The 12,551-nt window shown below is 45.1% G+C and overlaps 1 protein-coding gene across 3 annotated transcripts in view; it reads left to right on the top strand.

Annotated features, from left to right (window-relative positions):
* The window catches only part of Mylk3 (myosin light chain kinase 3), a 61,413-nt gene that overhangs the window by 20,341 nt on the left and 28,521 nt on the right, over positions 1-12,551 (top strand). For 2 of the 3 annotated variants that reach the window (XM_006530825.3, NM_001297612.1), the window contains exons 2-5: positions 5,427-5,520; positions 6,677-7,085; positions 10,433-10,833; positions 12,334-12,439. In XM_006530825.3, coding sequence (XP_006530888.1) covers positions 5,427-5,520; positions 6,677-7,085; positions 10,433-10,833; positions 12,334-12,439 — 1,010 coding nt within the window. Of the gene's footprint in view, positions 1-675; positions 1,312-5,426; positions 5,521-6,676; positions 7,086-10,432; positions 10,834-12,333; positions 12,440-12,551 lie in introns of those variants that run through there. The other variant, NM_175441.5, reaches the window with a different exon arrangement.

Raw genomic sequence — 12,551 nt, 5'->3', positions numbered from 1 at the left:
GCTGTCCTGAAATTCTCTCTGTTAGACCAGGCTAGCCTCTAACTCCCAGAAATCAGCCTGCCTCTACCTCTCAATTGCTAGGATTAAAGGCGTGCACCAACAGCACCCTGTTATTTTTCTTTTAAATTAAATTGCAATTATATAATTTCCCTTTTCTTTTTCCTCCATCCAATCCCTCTCAGTTCCTCTCAAATTCGTTTTCTTTATTGTTATTATTATATGTATAAAAACACATAAATCTATAAATACAATTTACTGGTTTATTTAGCGTTAGTTGTATGCATATTATTTCAGGGCCGACCACTTGGTATGGGATAACCAATTAGGGCTCATCCCTGGGGAAGACTAATTCTCAGCTTTCCTTGGTTGTCTCCAGTTCTTTGTTTAAGGGTTGGGTCTCATGGATTCCCCTTCCCTGTTTGCATGTTAAAAGACATTTTTCTTCCATTCTTTAGCAAGAACTATATGAGCCCCAGCCTTCTCTGGGCAGACTCTTAAAATATCTGCAGTCAGCAGCCTCTTAAAGAGGAATGTTAATTGTTACCATGATGTCAAAGAGGCCCCAGGAGAAGGGCCTGGGCCAAACTCAGCCTGTCACTCTCTCAGTGGCTGAGTGCGAGATAGACAAGGCAGAAACACAGAGAACTTGGCCCTCTCCGTTCCCCCAAACAGCTCAGTCAGGAGGGCAGGCTGAGGCTCTGCAGCAAGGCTCTTACCAGCGGAGGACAATGGCCTTCCAGATGTTAGCACCAAAGTGAAAGGCAGATCCGCAGATCCGTGGTGCTGCAGGTTCCTTGCCTTTGTCCTTAGCAAACCCGAATTGGGATGTCAGGAGTTTCAGAGGAGGACCCAGAGGGTCTGGCCCCCCAGGGTCTGCCAGCATTGGGCGGAGCCTGCTTAGCCACCATGGACAAAAAACTTAATGTGCTGACTGAGAAGGTCGACAGACTCTTGCATTTCCAAGAAGATGTCACAGAGAAGCTGCAGTGTGTGTGCCAAGGCATGGATCACCTGGAACAAGATCTGCATCGGCTGGAGGCCTCCCGGGAGTTGAGTCTGGCAGGGTCTGGCAGCACTCCCCCAACCACGGCTCAGGCCGCATGGCCTGAGGTCCTGGAGCTGGTGAGGGCTGTGCGGCAGGAGGGTGCCCAGCATGGTGCCAGGCTCGAAGCCCTCTTCAAGATGGTGGTGGCTGTGGACAGGGCTATTACTTTGGTAGGGTCCACATTCCAGAATTCCAAGGTGGCTGATTTCATCATGCAAGGAACCGTGCCCGGGAGAAAAGGCAGTCTGGCCGATGGCCCGGAGGAGGTTGGTTCTGGATTCCCTGACCTGGCTGGAGTGGTTTCCGGAGACCCTGATGGGGAACTGGGACAGGAAATGGTTCTTAGGAGAGCTGGAGACAGTGTTTCCTTGTGTATTCTGTGTCTTGTTGTAGAGGAAATGAAAGGTGGAAATTTAAAGACCATAGATGGATTTCCACATAGTCCAGTGATCCCCACTCTCTTCAAAAACAAAAAGAATGAGGTGGTGATCCAGTCAGAATGGATCCTTGGGCAACTCCAGGCAACCGACCGAGACATGAGGGACAAACTAGCTGTGAGAGTGCTGAGGTCTGAGCTCAGGGAGAGGAAGGAGAGGAGAAAGAGGGAATGGGGAGCGGTGCTGATTTAATGACTTGTAGAGCTGTCGGGTCAAGTGCTCTCTCTCTTTGTCTGAGGATTCACATCATTCTAACTTCTTTCCTCTATTTCCCTTTTCATTTTTTCCTTCTCCCGACTAGAGAGCCTGAACCCAGTCTTGTAGTTACTAAAGCTACATCCTCAAGGCTTTGAACATTGTTAATAATTTCTTTTATAAATAATTTACATAAATTTTATGAATCCTGGATCATTAGTTCCAACCCCTGTTTCCTTAAAACAGAAACTAAGCACAAAGCAAAAGCACATTTCCTTATAGTTTTTACATGACCTGCTCTTCACGGGAGGCTGGGCACGGTGCTCTCGGTTTCCTAGTACTGCAGACAGCAGCCTTTAGTAACTACTTTCATGTAAGAACAGAAGGTGACAGACTACTAACGGATGGAATATGGTTTAAAACCTTTTACATTTTCAGTGAACTGCCTGTTCATGAACTTTCCTATTTTGTTTTACACCTTTCCCTTTTTTTATTTATAAAAGGTATTTATAGAATAATAGAATTAACTGCACTCTGTAACTATATAAGCATTTGAGAACAGGGGAAGTCATAGTCATGTCTTTTCATGTTTGCCATGGTGTATACATGAGGTGACGGTCAGTGCTGGTGGTCAGTACAATGCCTGTCTGCATTGCCCCGCTGTCTCTCCCTGGTCTTTTTGTTTAACTCTCATTATCAGTGACTGCCTGCTGGTTTGCGTTCTATCTTTCAGTTAGAATGTCAGATTTTAACTGGATCATGACATGAAGTTTTTAACTTGTCAAGGATGAACGTGCAGTTCAGAGAACTCTGTGAACTGAGGCTCAGCCACGGGTCTTTAACATATTCTTACTGCCCAAATCTAGACTCCAGAGACATCTAGAGACCCCCTATTTGTCTCGTAAGAGAGTAGGAGTGTAGTAATATGTAGAACTGAACTACACCCTGACATTGTTAAGTCTGGAAACCATGTCAGGGCTTGGTTACTTTCTTATATTATATTATGGTAGTGATGCTGGGGACTGAACGCAGGGCTTCACGTATACAACACAGGTGGCCTGCCTTTGAACTATAGTCCCAGAATACCACCTACCACCTGCCTCATCTTCTAAAGTGCTCACTAACCTTAATTTGGTTGTAATAATGAATTAGATTACCATAAGAAGCCAGCTGCCTTCATCTTTGGGCTCAATTGCAGGTGGGCCCAACACAGCCAGGCTTTAGGACATCAGCCCTCATAAATGGATGGGCACAGAAACCATCCTGTACAGAAGAAAAGGAGGAAAAGGACAGATTGAGCCAACAGGGTCTGCCTCAGGACAGCCTGTACAAGTTGGCCTCTACTGATGGAGAAGTCTGTGGAAAAGCCTCTAGTTTCCAAAACAGGAGTAGCAGGATAGATCCTGCAGAGGAAGGAAGAGGCGTGCTGTCTGCTGCACAGGTCTGGGTCACACTGATGACGTGAGGATTATAACAGCTAGCATAGATTTTTTTATGTGCTGGATGCTGGGTTATGTGCGGTCCGTGTTATTAAAGAGCAAAACTGGGCTGGCAAGATGGCTCAGTAGGTAAAGATGACTACCCCCGAAACCTCATGAACTGAATCTAATCTCTAGGACCAATATAACAGAAAGAAAGAACTTTATCTTCTGACCTCCACATGTGCACTGTGTCATATGCACATATATGTACGAAGGAAGGAAGGAAGGAAGGAAGGAAGGAGGGAAGGAAGGAAGGAAGGAAGGAGGGAGGGAAAGAGAGAAAAGGAGAGAAGGAGGGAAAGATGGAGTAAATTTCATGTCCTTGGGCTTAGGCGATGTCTCAGTGAGTAATGATGCTTGCTGTAATATCTGAAAGCCTGAGTTTGACTCTGGGACCCACGTAGTAGAAGGATGGAACCAATTCCTGCAAGTTGTCATGTGATCTCCATGGATGCGGCTCATGCCCTGGAGCCACAAAGGAGTGAGAAGGGAACAGGACTGAGAGAGGCACAGGAAAAACAGGCAGGGGGACTTGGGAGAGGGGAGGACTTTGGAAAACTGCCCTGAAGGACAAAGGACTTAGGCCAGGGGTGGAAAAATAAACTCAATCCTAAATCAACTCAGGTCAACGATTCATGCTGTTATAGTTCTGGTTGAGACTGGCTTCCAAGGTCAAATCATGCTTGGGAGATGGGATGCCACAGTCATGGCTAACCTCAGCCTGGGAGCTGAGCCGCAGTGAGGCAGGAACCTGGCCTCTCAAATCAAACTCGATTGTTTAAAGTCTGCCTCCAACACCTGGCCAGCTCCTCACCTTCTTACTTTCTCTTTGTAAATCAGGAGTCATCCCATTAGTTAATATTATTTGCCTTCAAGAGTGGGCAGGATTAGGGAACTAACCTGAAATATTTTGAAATGTGTGTCCAGCACACAAAAGGTACTCAACATCTATAGAGCGATTTTGAAACAGTGACCAGTGTCAAGGAGCCCCCTGTGTAAGGCTGCTGACCGCTGGTCCAGAGGGATGCTCCGCTGCTCTTCTTTAAAACTAAAGAGTCTGCTAGAGACCAGGGCCTGATATACATATTCAAAGCCCTATACTGGTCCTGGTCACTCTGTGGCCAGGGAGCTGGACAGAAAAGGTTTCTACCTATTTGTTGGGGACCCCAGGAGTTTTGAACCTTTGACCAGTAGAGTCCCAAGTATGGCTCCCAAGTCAAAGCACAGCTCTGGTGAACAATTCCCTGGTCCCTTGTAGATATGACCAGCCACTAACAGGCCTCTCCTGCCTCAGCCACTGAGTCCTTATTGGAGAGCACAGAGATATTAAACAGCTAAAGATATATTTTATCTGCAGCAATTAAATGATTTTAATTGGTTTCCAACACTGAAAATGTAAAGCTTTGGCTTAAAATTCTAGGGATCAGGGTGGCAGGATTCTATATTGCACATTTGTTGAACTGGTATGGGGGTGCACACCTTTAATCTCAGTAACCAGGAGGCAGATGCAGGTGGATTTCTGTGTATCTGGTCTTGATAGAGTGCTCTGGACCAGTTAGGGATACTGAGTGAGACTCTGCCTCACAAAGAGTTTATAACTTATATGTATAATTTGTTATATATAAGTGATACTTTAATAAGTTAATTTTTATTTAATTTTATGCCTTAATAAAATCTGATTAAAACAAAATGTCTAAAATCTGATTAAAACAAAAAAACCGAAAAAGTTTCTTTTGGAAAACAAAGAAGATTTTGCAACTCTAGGCCCAAATAACAAAACTCAGCTGGAGGCAGTTCCTTAGCTCCTAAGCTGAAGTTAGCTATGACTGTGGTGGTCCATCCCTCAAGCATAGATTTGACTTTGGAATCCAGTCTCAGCCAGAACTATAGCAGCATGAATAGTTGATTTGAGTTGATGTTTTAGGATTGAGGGTTTTTTGTTTTGTTTTCTTTTCTTTGTTTGTTTGTTTGTTTGTTTGTTTTTTTCCATTCCTGGCCTAAGACCTTTGTACTCTAGTTCAGGAGACCCCAGCTCCCTAGCCATTCAGTGATGCACTGGAAAGGTCATGGATTCTGGGTTTGAAACTAGACTCTTCCTACCTCAGTGTCTTTATCTCCAGAGTGGTATACGATATGTTCCCTAACACTGCTGTGGGTCATATGAACTAACATAACTATATTTAAGCATGCTGTAGGTGGTCCACAGATGTTTGAAGTTTGAAAGACTGTTTTTATGTTTGGTGATTGTTGTTTTATTTTGTTTTTTAGAACAAGGAGCAAGCAGAAGTTGCTGGAGTGAAGCCAAACCATGTACTGACTACAGGAGGTGTGCAAGCTGACGCCTCTAGGACGCTGTGGGAAGGCGAGTGGCTATACCGCTTATTTCTAACTGCAGAATAAAAGTACTAACCAAACCACCTGTGGTATGATCGTCTTAATTTTGTTTGGCTTTTTGAAACAGGGTCTCATGTAGTTCACACTGGTCTTGAACTCTACTGTATAGCTGAGTTCAAACTCCACTTGAACTTCTGGTTTTCCTGCCTCCATCCCCAGAGTGATGGAATTAAGAGTTTAGTTAGACTGGTCAGTGGGTTTTTGATCCCAGCACTCGGTAGGCAGAGACAGACAGATGGATCTCTGAATTAAAGGCCTGCATGGTCAACAGAGTGAGTTCCAGGACAGCCAGGGCTACAACAAAGATCCCTTCTCAAAAAACCTAAAGAACAAAACAAAACAAGAGTTTAGCTGGATTGCTTTTTTAAAAAGTTAATTCTTTTTTTTAAAACTTTACATGCTTGGCATGCTGGTACACACCTTTAATCCTGGCACACAGAAGGCAGAAGTAGGCAGATCTCTGTGAGTTTCAGGCCCCTCAGGGCTACACAGTGAGATGCTATTTCAAGAAAACAAAATTCTTTTTTTTTTTGAATAATATTTTTAGGGTTCTAAAGTCAAATTGACAAAATAAGGTCTGATAAGAGAAGTCTAGCCTCTGACCTTCTTTAAAGTCTTTACTCCTGATCATTTAAGAAGTCCCTATGTTTCCTGTGTGGTCCAGTCTACATAAACACATTATAAGTAGTTGTTTGTTTACACACATGTACACACTCACAAACATCCTTCCTTCTTTTCCCAGTGTGTATTGGTGTTTTGGCTGCATATGTCTGTGTGCCTTGAGGAGGCCAGAGAGGACAACAGATCTTCTGGGACTGGGATTATAGACAATTGTGTAGGTGCTGGGTCTTGAACCTGAATTCTCTGGAAGAGCAGTCAGTGCTCTTAACTTCTGAGCCATCTCTCAAACTTCTGTTCTCTCATCGTAAAAATGGTTGTACAACACTCCATTGGGTGGGTGTTCCGTCTTCTGGACACGTTCCGGATGGCAGCGTGGGTTATGTCCAGTTTTGGGGTTTTATACGTGTGCTACATGGGATGATTTGCATATATGCTCGCTCGTCTTTTCCTTGTAATCAGTGTCTCCTAAAGAGTGTGTTTTCACCCAGCCTGTTATCTTGTAGAGAGCCAAAAGGAGGACATACCTGTGCGAACAGTGGAGGGGCTGCCTCTCATCATCAATACGTCACTGAAGGGAGCTGACCTAACCCAGGCAGGAGCCTCACTGAGGCAGGGAGTTGAAGTTCTTGGCCCAGGCCAAGTACCCCTACCCACAGAAGCAGAATCCAGGCTTCCTGAGACAGCCAGTGAGAACACTGGAGCCACCCTGGAATTGTCCGTAGCAATCGACAGAATCAGCGAGGTCCTCACTAGCCTCAAGATGTCACAAGGTGGTGGTCAAGAAACCTCATCCAGCAAGCCTGACTGTTGGCTTTCAGAAGAGGCCATGAGGCTGAGTTCAGGGCCTCTCCCTCAGCCCCTAGGACCACTAACTCCAGACAGTGACATTCACAGTGGTGATGCACTTCCCAGGTAAGGATGTTCTTCTGTGTTGGGCCGTGGGTCTAATTAACAGCATGGCCAATGGGCCAGTGGCACATTTTTGGTGACCATCACATAGAGAGAGCTTCACTGGATTCACAGGAGGAAGAGCTTGTGTTTGGGATCCTGGGGCACTAGTGTCCACCTGCTTGTTATGAGAATTACCTAGGAATAGGGAGTGGGGATTAAAAAGAAACATCACCCCAGAGATTCTGGTCCCTTTGGTCTGGTGCCATTGGTACCATTTGGTCTTCAGGTACCACTGGAGAGTTCTTGTTTTTCACTCCAGCATGTTCCAGCACTCCAGCGTTGGTGCCGCCCTCCGTGGGCATCACTTTATCCTCCCAGCATCCCCAGAATGTGAAGGTTGTCGTGTTGTTGTTCTGATGGTGAAATCCAGGCTCAGAGTCTCACCACAGGCAAAGCTGCGATCTGAGACCAGCTTACTAAATCCGTGTGCTCTGAATGTGGAAACTGTGGTAGGAGTGAACTTTCCGTAACTTGTGGATCCATCAAAAGCCCCTCAGTGAGGACTTTCCATCCCAATAGCAGCCCTGAGCTGAATTTCAGACACACCAGACCTGAAGCAGTTCTCAGGAAGTGAGGAGGTTACCACCTGCCCTTCCTCCCCTAGAATGTGGTTTTGTTTGTTTGTTTGTTTGTTTGTTTGTTTGTTTGTTTGTTTTTGAGAAAAGGAGATTGGAAATTAAGTGTCAGTTCTGATGAGAAGGGGCTGCTTCTATAGTTGTCCTGAGACCATATCTGAACTTGGCAGCACAAAGTTTATCATTAGTTTGCAATGCCTGTGGTAGGCGTTCTGTGCTGTAGGTAAGGAGGCTTTAGACACCAAGCATGACATAGAGCTGCACGACACAGGGGTCACCTCCTACTCCACCGGAAAAGAACACCAGCGAGGCCTGCAATGTCCAATGGCCTTTCCTACTGACCACCTGGATAATCCTCCATCAATTGGCTTGCCACGTTTTCTGGATCTCTTGCTCTGAGATAGGCTCAGGGTGATTTAGCTTGGATACCAACCTTCATCCCTCTACCATCGGTGATGAATATCTAGTTCTAAGCACTCTTGCCCAGTGTTTAATTTCAGCAGGCTGCCACGTCTCTCAGCTGCACCACTTGTGGTCAACCTCCATTCTCAAAGGCCTAGACCTCAGAGTGGGGCAGGGCTTTCAGCTGCTGGAGAAAAGCCCTGTATTTTTTCTTTTTCCATTTTATTACAGATAAAGGACATATAACATAGAGTTTACTGCCTGTGTGTGTATGTATATGTGTGTATGTGAATGTGTGTATGTAGATGTGAGTATGTGTTTATGTATATGTGTGTATGTGTATGTATATGTATGTGTCTGTCTGTCTGTATATATGAATGTGTGTATATATGTCTGTATGTGTGTACATGTGTATATGTGTTTATATGTGAATGTGTATATGTATGTGTGTATATGTGAATGTGTATATGTATGTGTTATATGTTTACATGTGTGCATGTGTGTGTATGTGGTCTATATGTTTGTATGTGTGTATATGTGTGTATGTGTACATCTGTTTATTTGTGTATGTGTGCATATATATGTGTGTGTATATGTGCATATGTGTGTGTATGTGGTGTATATGTTTGTATGTGTATGTGTGTGTACATGCATGTATATATGTGTATATGTGTGCATATGTGTGTATGCATGTATATGTATATGTATGTGTGTATATATGTGTATGTATATACATGTATGCATGTGTGTGTATATATTTATGTGTGTGTATATTTATGTGTATGTGTATATATATTTGTGTGTGTGTGTGTGTGCGCGCACGTGTAGCTGGGGATGGAGCCTTCCTCTACCACTAAAGCTCTGGGCATGGAAGGTGTGGGCCACTGACTTGTAATCTTAACCAGTTTTACTCACACAATAGTAGAAAAGTTAGGCTCTTCCCCAGGCCACTGTTTCTCTTACTGTCTCCACACAATACCTCAGTCTAGCAGGAGGAACTTCCAAAACAATAAGCTCTTAGAAGTTCCACAGTCCAGGGAAAGCCTTTCAGTTAGTGCTCTCTCAGAATGAACTCTCAAGGAACACAGGAGCTTTTCATACATTCCTCTTCTCTCTCTCTCTCTCTCTCTCTCTCTCTCTCTCTCTCTCTCTCTCTCTCCCCTCTCTCTGTCTCTCTCTCTATCTCTCTCTTTTATTAATTTATTTATTCTTCTCTCATATATTATATCCCATCCACAGTTTCCTCTCCCACCTCTCTTCCAAGTCCCTCTCCCAGATCCACTTCTCTGTTTCCCTTCAGGAAAGAACAAGTCTTCCAGGGACATCAACCAAACATGGCATAACAAGTTACATAGACTAGTAGGAGGAAAGGATTTCCCAAAGCAGGCAAGAGTCAGAAACAGCCCCAGCTCCCACTGTTAGAATTCCCACAAGAACACCAAGCTACACAACTGTATAGCTGAATACAAACTGAATAGGTTTGGCTTCCATAGACTCGTGTGTTTGAATGCTTGGTCCATAGGGAGTGACACTACTAGAAGGTGTGTCATTGTTAGAATAGGTGTGGCTTTGCTGGAGGAAATGTGTCATGGAGTAGGTGGGCTCTGAGGGCTCCTAGTGCTCAAGCTCTGCCTAGTACACAAGAGACAGTCTTCTGGCTGCCTTCAGACCAAGATGTAGAACTTGTATCTCCTTCTCCTGAACCATGTCTGCTTAGGCTCTGCCATGATGACAATGGACTGAACCTCTGAAACTGTAAGCCAGCCCCAATTAAATGTTGCTCTTTATAAGAGTTGCTTTGGTCATGGTGTCTCTTCATTGCAATAAAACCTTAACACAACAACAGTGCATGCCATACATGCAAAGGACCAGGTCAGACCCATGCAGGCTCCCTATTGTCAGTTCAGTCTCCGTGAGCCCTGGTTAGTTGATTCTGTGGGCCATGTTCTTGTGGTGCTCTTGGCCCCATCTGGCTCCTATAATCCTTCCTTCCCTTCTTCTGTAGGAAAACCTATTGTTTGGCTGTGGATCTCCGCATCTCTGCTACCTTTCTTATATAGCCCAGGGCCATCTGTCTAGGGATAGTACTGTCTATAGTAGGTTAGACCCTCCTACATCAATTAGCAATTAAGAAAATGCTTCATAGATGTGGCCTCAGACCAGTCTGATCTGGACAATTTTTCAGTTGGGAGTTTTCTATTTCCAGGTGACTCTAAGCTTATGTCAAGTTGACAGTTGAAGCTAACTATGACTAAACAATGTTCTACTGCTGAGTTTCATCAGCTGACCATCCTTGTTTTGAACCTCAGGACCGTATTTCTCTCTGCCTAGGATCCCTATCAATATGCAAGAGATGGCTACTCCTGGGGAGTTGCTTGAGACCCAAAGTGGCAGTCCCATTGGCTCTGCAGAAGCTCCAGGCCTTGGGACTGTGTTAGAAGACCAGATCCCTAAAGGAGCCAGACCATTTCCACCCCTGCCAAAGAGGAGCAGCAACAATGGTGGCATGAGTGCAGAGGAGGAGATAGGGTCTGGGGCTGAGCCTATGAGAGGACCAAGCTTGGCTACAAGGGACTGGAGAGATGAGACTGTTGGGACCACAGACCTGCAGCAAGGCATAGACCCAGGAGCAGTGAGCCCTGAGCCTGGGAAGGACCACGCAGCCCAGGGCCCAGGAAGAACTGAAGCTGGAAGGCTATCTTCTGCTGCAGAGGCTGCCATTGTGGTTCTAGGTAAGTAAGTCTGTGCACATTTGTAAGGTGAGTGAGTGTCTTACTGTACTGCCCATCAATGACGTGGTTCTAAGAAAGTGTAAGGCTCTGGATAGTAAGTTCCGGTGCTAGAGTCCAAGATACCGAATGTGAAGGACTAAACTTGGGCCTTAAGTCAGCTTTGGTGGTTGGGAAGTAGGAGCCTCTGAGGTTGAACTGGCTAGGTTTCTCAAAGCAACTTCCCTGCTTGAGTGTTCCACCATTAGCATCCTTTGACATTAAGGCAGGTAAGAATGCAGAAAACAGGAGGGCTAGGGATTTAGCTCAGTCGGTAGAATGTTTGCTTAGTATATATAGAGCTGAAGCCCCAGGTTTGATCCCTGTACAACATAAAACCTACTGTGGTTTGTGATTGCTGTATGTTTCCTTTTTAAAAATGATTCCATGTGACATTTCTTTTTTTAAAAAAAATTTAATTAGGTATTTTCTTAATTTACATTTCAAATGCTATCCCGAAAGTCCCCCATACCCTCCCCCCATGTGACATTTCTTTTTTTTTTTTTTTTTTTTTAAAGATTTATTTATTATTATATGTAAGTACACTGTAGCTATCTTCAGACACACCAGAAGAGGGAGTCAAATCTTGTTACGGATGGTTGTAAGCCACCATGTGGTTGCTGGGATTTGAACTCTGGACCTTCGGAAGAGCAGTCGGGTGCTCTTACCCACTGAGCCATCTCACCAGCCCCCCATGTGACATTTCTAAGCATTCATATTACCCAATCAAAATGAAAACCAAAGGCCAGTTCAACAGGTAAAGGCCTGATGCTGCCAAGACTGATTCCCTGAGATCAGTTCATGGAGTCCATATGGTGGAATTGAATCAACTCCTGAAAATTATCCTCTGACTTCCACATGTACATGTGTGCCATAGCATGTACAGCAGGCACATGTGCACACATGCACACATGTACACATTCTCTCTCTCTCTCTCTCTCTCTCTCTCAGTAATAAAATTAAAGAGAAAAACCCAATCCTAAATGCCTTATTCCTGCCCCGCCCCCTGTCCTCCCAAGGGCTAGGTGCCCTTTGCTTTCCCCTCTTGATCCATTAACCCTTGCCTCCACCATCCCATGCCCGGAGAGATGCCCATTCTGGGCTCCACCACAGGCTCTCCTGCTCTCGGGGATCTAACTGAGATTAGCTGTGTGAGGACCAAGGCTGAGAGGTGAGGATGCTGGGTTTGCTTTCCAGCCTCCTTCCTCTCACACTCCTCTGACTATTTCCTTTGCCTTTAAATACAGCCTCCTCCTCCTCGTGAAAATCTTCTCACTGAGCTTGGCTGCTTTTTCTGCCAAGTGTGTGGCTCCATCGGGATAATTCTAGAGACAGGACTTTGACATTTTGGGGCCATAAGGAGGGCAGTGGGCTTGCCGTCTGGTAACTCAATTGACATTTAGGACAGGAAGCTACCTGAAGGAGACTCACAGATTTTTTTTTGTTGTTGTTGTCTCTCTGCAGATGACAGCGCAGCACCCCCAGCCCCTTTTGAACACCGGGTAGTGAGCATCAAAGATACCCTGATCTCAGCAGGCTACACGGTATCCCAACATGAAGTCTTAGGAGGGTAAGTGCAGCATCTGCCTGGGTGAGGGGCAGAGACTGTACCGCCAAGGCTGACCTGCATAGAGGAGGAACTGAGGTTCCTAGGATGTGGATGGCTGCATGTGTAAGGGAGG

The sequence above is a fragment of the Mus musculus genome, chromosome 8 (assembly GCF_000001635.26).
Source record: "Mus musculus strain C57BL/6J chromosome 8, GRCm38.p6 C57BL/6J".
NCBI classification, from domain to species: Eukaryota; Metazoa; Chordata; class Mammalia; order Rodentia; family Muridae; genus Mus; species Mus musculus.
Note: the sequence above shows the minus strand (reverse complement) of the source record. Positions and strands in the feature narration are given on the sequence as shown.